The 14,757-nt window shown below is 38.2% G+C and overlaps 1 protein-coding gene across 2 annotated transcripts in view; it reads right to left on the bottom strand.

Moving 5' to 3' along the window:
• The window catches only part of LOC110682876 (protein RST1-like), a 44,238-nt gene extending 37,871 nt beyond the window's left edge, over positions 1-6,367 (bottom strand). For both annotated transcript variants that reach the window (XM_021859215.1, XM_021859216.1), the window contains exons 1-6: positions 5,687-6,367; positions 2,840-3,124; positions 2,627-2,710; positions 1,511-1,787; positions 669-919; positions 63-234 (exon numbers count right to left, since the gene is read on the bottom strand). In XM_021859215.1, coding sequence (XP_021714907.1) covers positions 63-234; positions 669-919; positions 1,511-1,787; positions 2,627-2,710; positions 2,840-3,124; positions 5,687-6,085 — 1,468 coding nt within the window. In that variant the 5' untranslated portion in view covers positions 6,086-6,367. The remainder of the gene's footprint in view (positions 1-62; positions 235-668; positions 920-1,510; positions 1,788-2,626; positions 2,711-2,839; positions 3,125-5,686) is intronic.
• Positions 6,368-14,757: the final 8,390 nt, after the last annotated feature.

Genomic DNA, 14,757 nt, shown 5'->3' with positions numbered 1-14,757 from the left:
AAATTATCATAATTTCATTTCAGACATGAATTACACTCTCAGCTTTGATACAAGTACTTTACCAGTTGATACGACTTCGTGAGATGATGATATGAGGTCAGAGGACTTGTGTCTCTCAGCAATAGACAAAGCATATTTTCCTAGATGAGATAGCCAAGATTTTGATCCATTCTCATAAATTCTATTTCCATAGGCAGAATAAATATTTAGAAAGAAAGAACAGGGGGGTAAATCCTGCAAGATATGTGGGCAAAGGAAAATGGCATCAATTACATTTATGGATTACAGCTAGTGAATTCAATAAACTTTCTCAAGCATCATACCACAACTTTTTTTAATTGCTTTGATCTAACATCATACCATACAATCATAAAGGGCATCATATCCTATGGAAGTCTAAGTACCCTTCAATGCCTTCATATCCTATGGAAGTAATGGAACAAGGTTCTTTCTCCCTTTATCTTATAGGTCCTCTCTTCAATTCTACATAAATAATAGCTAATCTAATTGTTCAATTGTAGCTATTAGTGTGGTATTGAAGAGAACAATTAGTTTGCTTTATTGCATTATCAATAGCATTTTAACCAGGAAAAACAATGCAACGAGTCAAAAAAAAAATTTAGGCATGAACCTTAATCATTCAAAGAACATAGAAAGAAGAAAACTACCTGAAGCCATAAATGCCTCAGAAGCCTAAAGATGGTCATTTCAAGCTTGCTTACAAACAAAGATTCCCTTTGAATAGATAGTTCGTCCTTCAACGAGGTTGAACGACTTACAAGGAGCTTTTCCAACATCAAAAGAAACTGAGATGCTGCTTGTTTCACAGTGTTTGAAGGAGACGACATCAAGCTGATGATAGGAAAAGAGAACAAAGACACTTCCCATGGGTTACATACAGCTCCAGCCATAACATTCTCTGCAAATGAGTATGGCCATTAGAAATTTGATTAAAAAAGCGATAAGTTAGAGCTACATATATCACAAAAACAGAAAGCCATGCAACTCAGAGGTTTACATGCATTCTATAAATCAGAAAAACTAAACTACACACTCCATTATTTATGTTCAATATCATGGATAGGAGTAGTTTCATTCCTAAGGGGTCTGCAACATTTCATTTCAAAAGCTAGAGTAAAATTCACTCTAAATTTAATCAAGTGCCCCACTTGGCTGGCACTAAGTTTAATCTTGTGTTGAATGGAATAAAATATTGTATAAGTGGAGTTTGTTGGGGGATTAAAAAGTATAGAAATAAAGAGATAGTGGGTTGATATCATTCAAGAGTAAAGCATGTGAGACAAGAAGAATAATAATAAAAAAAATAGGAGTGGAGACCATGTAATCTTTTATTTTTTGTCACACCTCTTGTCATAGTACTCATCTCAACGATCATGATCGTTAGCTAAACAGCTTTCTTTCACCAGAATCTAGCAAACCAAAGCTTCAACCTACCAGCTTGCCAAATAACAAAGGAAGGAAGGCTGGGAGGGGAGGAGAATGTTCTCACCATCATGAATTCTCCACTTGAGGATGTATGCTAGGAGATCAAGGACATATAACTTTTCATCTTCAAGTTCCAATTGAGCTAGAAGCACAAAGAGAGATAACATAGGAGAGAAAAGTTGAGGGAGATAGTGCAATTTAAGCTCTTTCTGGAAACTCAAAAGTCTCCTTGATAGTTCAAGGACAGGCTTGCTTTCAATACTACGTGTTTCAAACTCCAAGCACAATGTGAGAAGAGCGTCCAACAGTTTCACCCCAATTAATTGAGCTTCGGTAACCATCTATCAAATAAAAATTGAATATCAGAATAGCAAAACGAAGCAATAAATCTCTTCTTCTGCATAAATAATTAGCAAGTATAGGTAAATTTCATATAACTGTCACTCTTTACAAATGATCGCTCTGGATTTTGCAATTGATATTAGAGAATATGGACTCTCCCATAAGATTCATGAAAAAATATAAAGATAGCGGATTTACATCAATGGCTCTCCTCTCCCTCCTTCCCTCCCTTTTCCCAGCCCTCCGTTGGCTACAAGGCACAATGGCACCTAGATTCAGTACCAGGAATAGCATGAATCTTTCAGAAATTCTCCCCCAGCCGGTTTGGATTTAGGAAGAAGTATGAATTCCATTAAAAGAGTAAGATAATGCAACCCATACCTCTTCTTTTACCATAATCTGCCCTTTTAATCTTTTTCAATTCTTTATTTTGATTCTTGTAACTACGGACATACAGCACAACAGCATCGTCAACATAAGTGGTTTTACATGTATATTGACACCAGAAGCAAGAGGGATTTCCATTCATTAAAATAAAGGTACTCCATCTTGTTTTTTTTTTCTTAACTTCTGGCACTAATTAATAAGACCCCACATGACTTTGTTTTATAATAGCTATGACTCAGAAAAAGCAAGTCAAAGCAGAGTTTGTGAATGGTGCCAAACGTCAAAACGTGTAAACTAAAAAAGAACAGAGGAAATATATATTAATAGTTAAAGTTGTGGGCCAGCAAAAGTGCAAGTCAAATTGGAACAGCTAAGAAAATAAAGGGAGTAGAAACAAGTGCTACATTGAGATGAATTAAAGGAGGGGAGAAATGAGGAAAAGAAAACATACAGATCCAATCTTAACTAAGTGCTGCAAAACTACACCGTGCGCATCCACTAATAATTCAGCAAAAATGACAACTTTCCCAATATCCTGTAAAAACAATCAGACAAAGGCAGTAGTAGTTTTTTCAAGTAAAAAGTTCTCTTATTCTACCAACAGACAAGATCAATCCTCAAAATTTTTAATGTCGTACAGAACTTCATGCTCCAATCTACTTACCTCAGCACCTCTAAGGCTAAAGCATCTCAAACAATCAATCAGCATCTCCAAAAGGGGACTCGCCTCATGAAGTAAGGAGCAACAAAGAGACATCAACGAATAAATCACAAGACTCAAGAATGAGGACAATGACGAATCTGAAGAGCATGACACCACAACAGAGAAGGTTAACAGAGGCCTCAAGTAGTCACAGACTTCACCAATTCCATTTTGCTTGCCATGCACCACAAACAATACAACTTGTTGCACAAGTTCATTTTGTGACTCTGAACGGCATGTTAAAACCTGGAAACACAAAATGTTTCAAAATTTAAGCATTTTGAAAACTTTGACAGCCATATGGAGCACAGGGAGTCAAATGTTTTCAGCAATAATAGATCCCAAAATTTAAAACATGGGAATCCCCAGTTTACTTCCAGTAAGATAGAGCACATGTTCACCAATAAAAGGCAGCAGTTAAAAAATTCTCTATATTTGAAATGTTACCGTACAAAAGCAATATTACAAAATATTCAATGCGTCGTAAGTAAGCTCTAAATCTAAGTGCACAATGATACTATTCCCCTATAAATTACATATCAGGATTTATCGAATTTGAGATCAAAGTGGCATAATTACAAGCCCTATTAGTTTTGAGCAAATTTAAAGGTACACTTTTAGAAGCCATACTATTTATCTCACAAGCCGAAAGAAAGCAATTCAAGCCTTTTGCTAGTCAGTCTTCTTAAGAGGTAAAATTCATCAATGTAAAAGGAAAGAGGCACATAAAAAGTGAACCAAGAATCCACTATTATGTCCAATCACCAAGATCCTCTTTATATATCATTGCTAAGGCTCCCTACAGTATCTGTTAACTTAACCTGGTACAATAAAATCATAAAGACTACTAAAATAAGTACAAATATTACTAAACTGCAAGCAATTCACAGGTGTCATTTTACTGTCACTTTTCATGCCATAACTTTTCCTGCATCTGTCTGTTAGTTCTCAATCATGACCAGAAGCATTATTGTTGATTCAAAGGTGTTCAGGTTTCAAAATTTCTTGTTCATAGTGCTACATGTAAGATCAAATAATTCCCTCATAGTTTTCAGAGTTGAAATAGATGGTGGAGTAAAAGACATATATTTACCAAAAAAAAAAAGTTTAAAGTGATTGATAATTTGATGTGCATTTTTCTTGAAATTAGCAATATACATTTTGTTGCACTCGGTAGTCAAACATTAAAGAGAAGTGATAAATCCTTCCTGAAGCATTCCACAACATTTGCTAGCCAACTTTGGTAACTCTACAAAATTTATAAGGTAAAGTTTAAATTAGAGAAGAATTCACATGGTATTTGACTGTTTCTTGCTATTAAGAAGCCAACATAAAGGCTGTTTTGGACGCTGGAAGCTTAGGTGAGTCAGCCCCTGCTCTGTAAAAAGGAGTTGATTAGGTCATAGTGGGATAGGGAAATCTTGTAACATTAATTTACATCATACAGTTTTAAAGGGATGTCTGGTAGCATATATTTAGTTTGTCAATGAGCTGCTGCAGTGCTGCAACTGCCACAGGGAATCGGAATTCAGCAAAGTGCCTGTGGCTAGGTTGCATTGCTCATTTGTGGAATGATCTGCTATACGGAATTGAGAAAGAAGATCAGTCTTGAAAGACAACCAAAATCTCCCCTTTTTATAGAATGAAAGAAAGATGGTAAATTAGAGTTTGACAAGAATGAACACTGCAACTACAACAATTGCATGTGTCGAGGATGTCACGGTGTTTTTCAAGTGGTAAAGAGGATCAAATGAATTGTATAAAAGTTCTGCTAATTGTCATGTTGTGTACTTTGCCATATGTATACATGCTCCCAACATCTCTGTTTAGTTGACACATTTTCCTTATAATTCTTCCCAATTAACATAGGCCAGGAACAGTCTGGAACAATACTGCTAGGTGTAGCCAAACTATTCACTTTCTACCAAATTTAAGTAGCTTAGTAATAGTTTTTTTTCCCTGCTCATTTTTTTCAAAAATTGATACTTATTATGCTGTTAAATGTTTGAACTTGAACTATCCTGCCAAGTACAGTACAAAGCTGCGCATTTAGGCCATGATTCATCAGCATGCATAATCAATTAATCATGCATTGACTAGTGTAGTAGTGCAAGGAGGCCATGTATGTTTGTGCATAGTCATGCACCCACACATAAGAGTTAATACGCTTTGGATGATCATAGTGAAATTCAAACTTCGGCTTTATGTTCTCATCATCATTTTAAGGTGTACTAGTCTAAAATTATAAGGTCTGCTCTAGTCAAGTCTGATAACGTCTGCTCTTGTCAAGTCTGATGTGGACTGCTTCTCTTATGTTGAGTCTAGTCTAATTTACAATTTGGTCTATAATTATTGCGCGCTCTGAATTGTTATTTTCATAATTTTGCCTACTTGGTTATAACTTTTTCTGGTTTAGTATGGTCGCGTGTTAACAAGAATAAGTATTAAACAAAACCTCATTCTTGTTAATATGTAAACATAAAGATGATAAGGGAAAGTTCGAGAAAATACCAAGTTTTTTTCATGATAAACAAAAAAATGTTTATCTAGTGGCATTTTTTAAATAAATCAACAACTTTGTGTGGGCATATAATTTGATTCAAACTTACTGCAAACTTAGTGCAACTATAAAATTTGCTTTAAACTTTGCTTGGTGCAACCTTAGTTCCATATTACTTATCGTCTCATTTCAATTCATATTAATTCAAACATAAATTATATTCAACAATAAGAGCAACGAAAAATCAAGCAAGCAATACAAATTATAAACAAAATCGATAAATAAAACAATTCAATGCAATTGTTTACCTTAACAAATGGATGATTCTCTGGGGCATGAACAAAATTTTCTGAAACAAACCCCCTAGTACGAAACCCGAAACGAACAAGAAACCCAATTCCTTTAACAAAGACATTGACGAAGCGAGGCGGGCAACCTTCAAGAGCAGATTGAAGCTCAAGAAGGGCGAAAGAATGGTCTAATTTGGAGTCCTTGACGAGGCGACAAAGCTCGCGCACTGATTGATCAACTACAGCAAGTGAAGAGGATTGAAGGCACTGAGTAATAGCCTCTCTTTCTGGGTCTGAATTAGGGTTCACGATTGAAGGTGTTGAACGGAGTTTTTCGAAAATTTGAATAACAGCGTAGCGTTGAAGTGAGGGTTGGGGCACCCTAGTTCGCACTAGCAAGGGAGCGTATGCTTCCATGGGAGAGTAATTGAAGAAGAAATTATGCGCATTAATGAATTACTGGGAGAATTGGACAGTGTAAGAGGAATGGCGCCGATAAAAGAGGATGCCGCGGTGTTGCTCTGGGAAAGTTGTCGGAGGAAGAGAATAGCTTAGGCCCGGAGGAATGGAGTGGCGACAATCGAGAAAGTACAAGTCAATCATATACCAACTATGTAAGGTAATTTCAGCAATAAAATTGGGGACAAATAAGTAATTTGAATCTTCTTCCCTTCTCACATCAATACATCACAGCTATGTGTCACGTGTTGACTACTTTGTCCTAGTCACGCACCGTGCGCCACTTGCTTACAGTGCGTCGTAAGACAGGTCAGGCTTTCTTCCTTGGCACTACTCCTTGTGCCCACGTAGCACAACCCTTTGTGCTGTTAGAATATATTCACTAGCACGTCCCCTTGGTGCTAACAAGATCCCTTGGTTGAACTAAGCACTCACCCTTAGTGCCTTACTCCGAATTTACGACTAAGTGTCGTAGACAGTTGAGCACACAAGCTAACACTCTTGCTAGTATGCCCGAATACTGATCGGGGGACAATAGGTCGTTACTACTGCCAAGATCAAATCTACAATTTTCACTCCTAACCTAGCTCTATCAAATTTATACGATATAGTGGCAAGTTAGGGTCAAATTCCAAACAAACGGGGTAATGCACGATCAATGTGAAATCTAGAATCTATTGCAAGTAACAAAAGGGGGGTATTATAGTTTGTTTTGAGAAGTTTTATGATTTTACTATCTACCATAAGAGACCTAATCAAGCCAAAAATAAGGAGATTGAACTAGACACTCTAAAATGAAAATGATAAGCAAGACTATAGAGATAATAAGGGCAAAAGGCACTAGGGAGAGGGGGTTTAAATCATGACCAACAAGAGAACTAATGAAAATCAATATGGATTCATGCCAAGGAGTATAAACTCTACTCAAAGTAATTCATTCTCATGCAACTACTCAAACCAAGTTGATGAAATCAATCAAACCTAAACTAGATCATTCTCATGCATCTAATCTAGGACTATTATAAAGGGGTTAAAGGTGCACAATAATAACTCCAAGCATTTTTAAGCACAAACCATCAACTCAAGGCAAAACCAAATCAATAATCAATAGAAACTCAAGCAAACATGATTCTCACCCCCCTTCCTTAGCTAGAAATCTAAGCTAGAGAAAGGAAAATAGCCATAACAACTAAACTAAACATGTATTCAATCCTAACAGAACTTAACATGATTCTAAATCAAGGAGAAAGCAAAGAAACAAGTAAAGCAAGGAAATTTATGGAAAAAAACACTAATTAGAACAATAAAACTAAAAACTAGAGAATAAGGAAAAGTGATTACTATTATAAATGTTGAGGGATTAGCCAAACATGAAATAATTGCAATAATCTTGAAGAAAACTTGAATATCTTTATTACAAAGATTGAAACTTGAAGACTGGCTATTTTCTCTCTCTAAAAGATGTTCATATTCTCTCTCTACAGAGTGTTTTTGATGTCAATGGAATAGTGGATACATGAAGATTCAAGCCAAAGACTATTTATAGTCTCTTGTTAAAACAAGGCAAACGGGCATGGGAGAGGCCTCTCCAGTCAAGCTGCCGCGACCTCTCCTTCGTGGGTACGAAGTTGGGAAAACCCAGCTCGCCGCGCCCGCGGCCCTCTGAGTCGCGCCCTCTCCAGGCCTTCTCCCAGCCATCTCCAGAAACTACTATGTAGCTCAGGATGCACCTGTCCGCGCCCGCGGCCCTTTGAGCCGCGCCCTCTCCAGGCCTTCTCCCAGCCATCTCCAGAAACTGCTATGTAGCTCAGGATGCACCTGTTCGCGCCCGCGGCTACTTGTAGCAGTGTGCCCTCTCCTTTGCAGCATCTCCTCTTCCTCTGCAGCATCTCCTCTTCCTTGAGCAAGCTACCTTAGCAACTCCAACTCCGTTTAGCAATCCAAAATTCGCCCACGAATGCTAGGAGCTATTAAAACACACGAATAGAAGGTAAAAAGTAAAAGAAAAGATAAAAGAGAAGGAAAAACACGAGAGGGAGCTAAAGTAACTAAAATAAAGGTAAAAACGGTAATAAGAGGTATAAACAAGTGAAAAATCGGGGGAATTCTCTAGTGAAAAAGGGTGAAATGGTGGCATAAATGCCACTCATCAAAATCCCCCACACTTGCCTCTTGCTTGTCCTCAAGCAAAACTAAGAAAAGAAAGACAAAATGAACACTACAAAGACAAACACAACATGGCAAGGCTTAAAAAGTAAATCGAGTTTTAGGGTGGACATGTGCTCTATTCGGACTCAAAAGGGGAGACAAGCGCCAAAGAATACTAGTCTTTCTCAATCACACGATGTAAACACGCCCCAAGATGCCAATGGTTGCAATAGTCAAGCCTAAGCTAAGCATAGAGAACTAGTGATTCATTCTCCGCCCTAGTCCCCTCTAAAACGGCCCGCGTTCTCCCCACTAGCTTCAAATCATCCCCCTAGTTGGCTCCTCATGATTCCACAAAGGAACCGGAAAAAGATTCTTTTTAAGGAGGTATAAAGTCATCCCGACATATCAACTATGCATGCTTTCTCCATAGGGTTGAAAACCATCTCCCTCCACCGGTTTTTGACCACGCCCCCCTAAAGTCTAAGGGTCTTTACTAGGGTTGTAATGACCTGGCTGAAGGTAAAGGTAGGGAGATCATTTGAAATAGTGGTGGCAAATCCTAAGTGGAGTAAGAGAATGGCCAACTCTCATAGACAAAACTCAAGAAACGACCACAACTCAAACGAACATCCATCATTTCGATTTCAATACATTACCATCCTTATTCAATGGAAAGGAACTTCAAAGCCTTTTTTTTTATTTTTAGGAAACTTCATTTGATCCTCTTAGATTGCATCTTTCTTCTCAAGCTTTTCTTGCACGTTCATATACAAGTTTAACTTTCAACTCTTTGCTTCGAACCAATTCTCCACATAATTCTTGCTCATATTCACTACGCTCACTACATTACCCTCACACACCAAATGCTTCACTAACTAAAAGGGTTGGTAAAACATAGGTCGCTAGGCTTGTAATGCGGTCAAGATAAGAATGGGAAACATTAGGCTCAAATTGGCTAGCAAGAAGGTTGGTGCAAACAGAAAATCAAATTTGTAACTAAACAAAAGAAAACATAAACGAAAATGAGAAAAGGTGCCCTTTCCTCCCCTAAAAGTGCTAGGTCACGATCTCGGGAGCTAGAAATCAACACAAGGATTAAGACATGCATAGTCGAGGATCCTAAAATGCCGCACAACAAATTGATGAAGGCTTGAACAAAATAAACCTCACAAGGGATGAAAAAGGTAAGCAAATGCCAACTAAAGGGCTTCAAATCCACTACAGGGAGCAACTCCATCTTACCACTTCCCATGAACTAAGGGTTCAAACGGCCTCACAAGTTCTTAACCTTGCTACCTTAGCTAAGGTTTGTCTAATTCAACCAAAGGAAATCTCAAACCATGCATCTCATCATAAAGTTAAGAAGAAACAAGCATTCTAAGGCGCATCATTAAGGAAACAGAGTCCAAATGTACAAGCAAGTTCCAAAACACATTCATATCATCTTGCCATAATCATGTTTGTCACACAAAAGAAAATAAAAACAGAACAAAAGAAGGAAGAAATCAAAGAGGTTCACACATGAGGCATATAAATCCAAATAAATCTCAATTGACATACAATGATCGTTGGGTATCAACACCAACGATCCCAGGTTCCTTGGAACCAAATGCAGACAACCTCGAACCATTCAACTTCTTTCTATACTAGTCCTAAACTAAACACGCCAAAAGAAAGAAAAGAGAGAGTAAAGGAAGGATCTCACCCATATGTCACTTGAAGAATAACGTAGCAACCTTACGATTTACCATGTCTCCATATGTTGCTTCCATTTTTCTTCAAGGCTAAAAAAGAGAGAGATAAAAGCAAATGCTATACAAAGAGAAAAGGTTAGTAAAGGAAAAGAAAGAAAAATCTACCAACTCAAACTTTGGGCATAACCGACTACCCAAAATCAACTCAATCTCAAATCCTCATCATCATCATAAAAATAGACATCATCAACAACAAACACAAGCAATGCTACCAAGAGCTTACCAACAACACCCAGCAACAAGACCCAAACCCAAATCTCCTCATGTAACACCCCCTAAATTCGGGTCTTTGTAAAACGATAAGAGTAACCCTTTTTACCTTTCAAAACCAACCATCGAACTTTGGGAGTGTTACTGCTACACTTATTTTCCATAGAAAATAAACGCAAAGCGAAACAAAATACCATTTTATAAACTAAGTGATCTGAGTGGCGGCAAGAATAAAATAGTCGTTACATCCAAACTGTAAAACATTTTTAAAAAAAACATTAATTATAAAGCAAATTAAATAAGTTCGGAATTAAACTAAATTGTCTTAGCTACGTGATTATTCTAACGTCTCCTCACACGTAATCGAATACCCTTTTACCAACCTGCAAAATAAATCAGAAACAAGAAAAGAGAGAAAACTCCCAAAATCAGATAAACTGAGTAATTCCAACTCCATCTGGTAAATAATAATTTTAGTTCGAAAAAATATTTTACACAACACAATTTTATCGACATTATAATCATAAGTTAAAATCAAGCTGTCACATAAAACTCATTACTTTAGTTAAGAAAGGGAAAGAGAACGCCACTAAGCCGGGACTAGTCCCTGTCACCACCTACTTTACAGAGGGTCGCGCATAACCCCAAATGGCCATAAATTAAAAAGAATGTCCCTAGTGTGCACACCCCTCACTAATACCCATTGATTAGGAGGAAGACTACACAACAATATACGTCAATTTAAACCAACTAGTAGCAACCATAACTACTAGTGGGCAACCTGTTCTTCACCCTTTCGGGTTTCATTTCCCTTCTTAATTGAATGTATACTTTAATAGATTAAATTGTCCAATCCCATTGCACACGAGTATTGCACAAAATCAATTTAATCCCAAGTGATAGTATTTCAATTTCAATATTATTAGAACATAGTCATTTTACATGACATACTAGTTACAACTCGTTTCCCAATAGGCCTTGGAGACCATCAATCACATATAATCAATCGTACCAATTCCTAGTATTTTTAAAAAAATACTTATACGATACCGATTAATCAATTTTTCGAAAATACTTATACTAGTACACAAAATATAAAGATATCAAAAATATGACCCCGTAGTATCATACGTTAATTAATGCACTCATCATATACAAGCACATATAATAAATCGAAATAAATTTTCTAACGGGATTCTAAATATGATGAACATTGAAAATTACCTTGAGTTGCGCTCAAGATAAATAACCTCCGAAATGGTCACCTAGTAGCCTCCGTCAACAATTAAACAAATAAATGGCCTAAGTTAGATAATTATACTACTAATAGAAAGGTTGGGTGTAAGATTTTTATATTACCACCCATAATCTAATTACCCAAAAGTAAACAACTAATTGGTAGGTTGATTGAAAAAAAAAATATTGAAGTCAAATTTGTAGGCTAGCCATTAGTTTCGGTAAAACAAAGATCAAAGGTGGTATTTTTTTTAAAAAAAATAAAATAAAAATAAAACAATTGACATGATTAAGAAACCAAAAACAAGAAGGAAATGGGTGACGAGTTGAATTACTGAGTTCCAAACTCAGTGGGTTTGAGTTTCACATACCATTTGATACGAAAGGAATTAAAAGGACATAGTATATATATATATATGAAGCGGATCAAGCATGGTCGAAGACTTGAAGTACATCGTCATCGAACATTAATGACGATTTGAGAATAATCAAGTTCCTATGCTCAACTAAAGGAGGTAATAAATCATCTAAAATGGATGGAAAGAGGAGAAGAAACATGGCTTACCTTTATACCAAGACAACTATGGTAAGGGGTTTTAGCGAACAACGCAATACAAAGTAGGAGAAAATAGCTTCTTGAGGGTTCAATGGTTTCCTCACGGCAATTGGGATGGGATGAGATATTTATACATTAATTATAGCTAGGGATTAATTATGTATCTAGAAGACTCATATGAAGGATAAGGTTAAAATTCAAATAGAGTTGTTTTTTTGTTTCAATTCCGAAACAACCAACTGATAAAATCAGTTTTCCATTTTTTTTTAAATAAATCCGAATATAATAATAATAATTATTATTATTTTATTTATTTTTTTTACTATAATATTTAAATTTGAAAATAATTATAAATTTAAAAGTTTATTCTAGAAAAATCGTTGATTAAATATACTAAAAAATTTGGGGTATTACACCTCATCATTCCTATGAGTCCTTGGTGCCTTCCCCCACACTTACCCAAAAATACTCCCTTTTGATTCAAACACCCCCCCACACTAGATAAGAGCATCGTCCCCGATGCTGCACATGTAAACGGAATGAAAAGGGGGGACCAAAAAGGGAGGAAGAATCAAACAGACCGGGGGGGGGGGGGGGAACTATTGGCCACTAGGGCCGGCACCATCGTCATCTGCATTCCAACTATCGTATGAAAAGCCCGAGGGGGGGCCATAGGGATCCCAACCTCCGGTGTAACCGAGAGGCCACCCATAATGACCTTTGAAGAGGTCTAGTTAAGATGCGGATAATTGGTCATATGGCTCGAGTTGAGCAAGAGGCGAACGATGAGATGGATCAACATAGGGGTAGTTAGGGTCACCCCTATAATCACTCCCACCCGAAACCCGGTAGTCATAATGACCGGACTCGTCGGGGAACTCACGTCGTAGCACATTGAGGTCCGAGGGACCCTGCCAATAGGGGGTACATAGGTTGGTTGTCACCCCCCCCATGATGGCACGGGCCGTTGTTGGGCCGGCACATATGGGTAGTTAATTGGGAGAGTGAAATCCCCTCTACGCACACTAGCGTCATAAAGAGCATTGGTTTGAAAAAAATGGTGTTGTTGGGATGCGATCATACCTTGCATGCCGAGTTGCATGCTCTCCATTTGGGCCCGCATTGCCGCCATCTCTTGACGATAGTCAAATTGTTGTTGATTTTGTTGTTGTTGTTGTTATTGATGATGTCTTCCTTGTCTTTGTTGACGTTGTTGACTTAGAGGGATCACCTCCACCTCATTCTCATCATCTTCATTGTCATGCCTCTCATCATGACCTTCACCCATTTCCATCCTTGCGAACGGGAGGACACCAGAATCCTTCCTTACCCACCAAGGGTGATTAACCCCCTCCCTTGTGAAAGAAGTGAACTCCGGCTTGGGGAGGAGACAGTGATGCTCGTGGGAGACTAGCAAACTCCAAATCCTCCCTCTATCCTCCGTGTCCGCAATGAATTTCATCGTTTTCAATTGATCCAGATCGAGCCAGATATCACTTCCATCACTTCTCCCAATGGGAGTGCAAGAACTCAACTTTCCATGTGACCCAATTTCTCGGCCAACCGGGTGATCATCTCACCGAAATGTATCTCCCCTTTCCTTGTACCCGAGAGAACCCCTTCAATGCACTTGGTGAATAGGAAATCAAAATTCACTCTATGCCCCAACTCTGGCTGTGTAGCTAGCCACAAAATTCGGAATTCCTCCGCTGTGATCTTTCCCAAGTCCTGTTTATTAAAAACCATGTACTCGAATATTCGATGTAGGAGTCTGAAGAAGCTCACAACACCCCGTACTCTGTCATGACTGGCCAAGGAATACTTGGCATTGAAGGCGTCCATCCTTGAGATGACTTTCCACCACGAAAGGGGATTATAATCATGAAAGGCCTCGTGCTCGGGGAAGAACATGTCGGCGTCCGGGTTAAGGTCCAATAGTTGGTTAAATTGGCGAAGGTTAACAGTCTCTTTTTTGTTGAAAAGTTAAAAAGAGATGGCAAGGTCCTTATTCCCCGCGGCATGACATTCAAAGGAGGCAAGGAACTCAAGAGTGGGCTCCTTATAGGTCTGGTAGGCACTTGTCACAAATGAGTCTAACCTAAGATTGTTGAATATGAACCAACAATCGCCGTCTATGCCAAGCTTTGTTGTAGAGGGTTGGTGGTAGTTTTTTGTAGGTCTAAATTTCCGGTTTTGCAGATTGTCGTAGAATAGGGGTGGGACTTCGGTTTGGCGGTTCGGTTTGACCTCGGTTTGAGTCGGTTTCGGTTTGGAGCGGTTCGGATTGAAACGATTTAGTTTAGCTGGCGGGTCGGTTTGGTTCGGTTTGGGTTAGTCACGGCTCGGTTTGGTTTCGGTTTATTACTTTGCGGTTTAAATTCGGTTTGGGTCATAAGCGGGCCGGTTTATAAACGATTCAGATTATGTCGGTTCCGTTTGATACGGGTCGGTTTAGGGGGCGGGTTTACCCGGGTCAATGTCAGTTCGATTTACAACGGTTTGGATCAAGCCGGTTTGGTTTGAAATGGGTCGGTTTAGGGGCGGGTTTACCCGGGTCAATATCGGTTCAGTTTATAAACGGTGTGAATCATGTCGGTTCAGTTTGAAATGGGCCGGTTTAGTGGAGGGTTTACACAGTTCAATTGGTTCGGTATATGAACGGTTTGGATCATGCCGGTTCGGTTTATAAGCGGCTTGGGTCATGAATTCATGATTGTTTTAAA

The sequence above is a fragment of the Chenopodium quinoa genome, unplaced genomic scaffold (genome assembly GCF_001683475.1).
Source record: "Chenopodium quinoa cultivar QQ74 unplaced genomic scaffold, ASM168347v1, whole genome shotgun sequence".
NCBI classification, from domain to species: Eukaryota; Viridiplantae; Streptophyta; class Magnoliopsida; order Caryophyllales; family Amaranthaceae; genus Chenopodium; species Chenopodium quinoa.
This window is presented reverse-complemented; position numbering and strand designations above follow the sequence as displayed.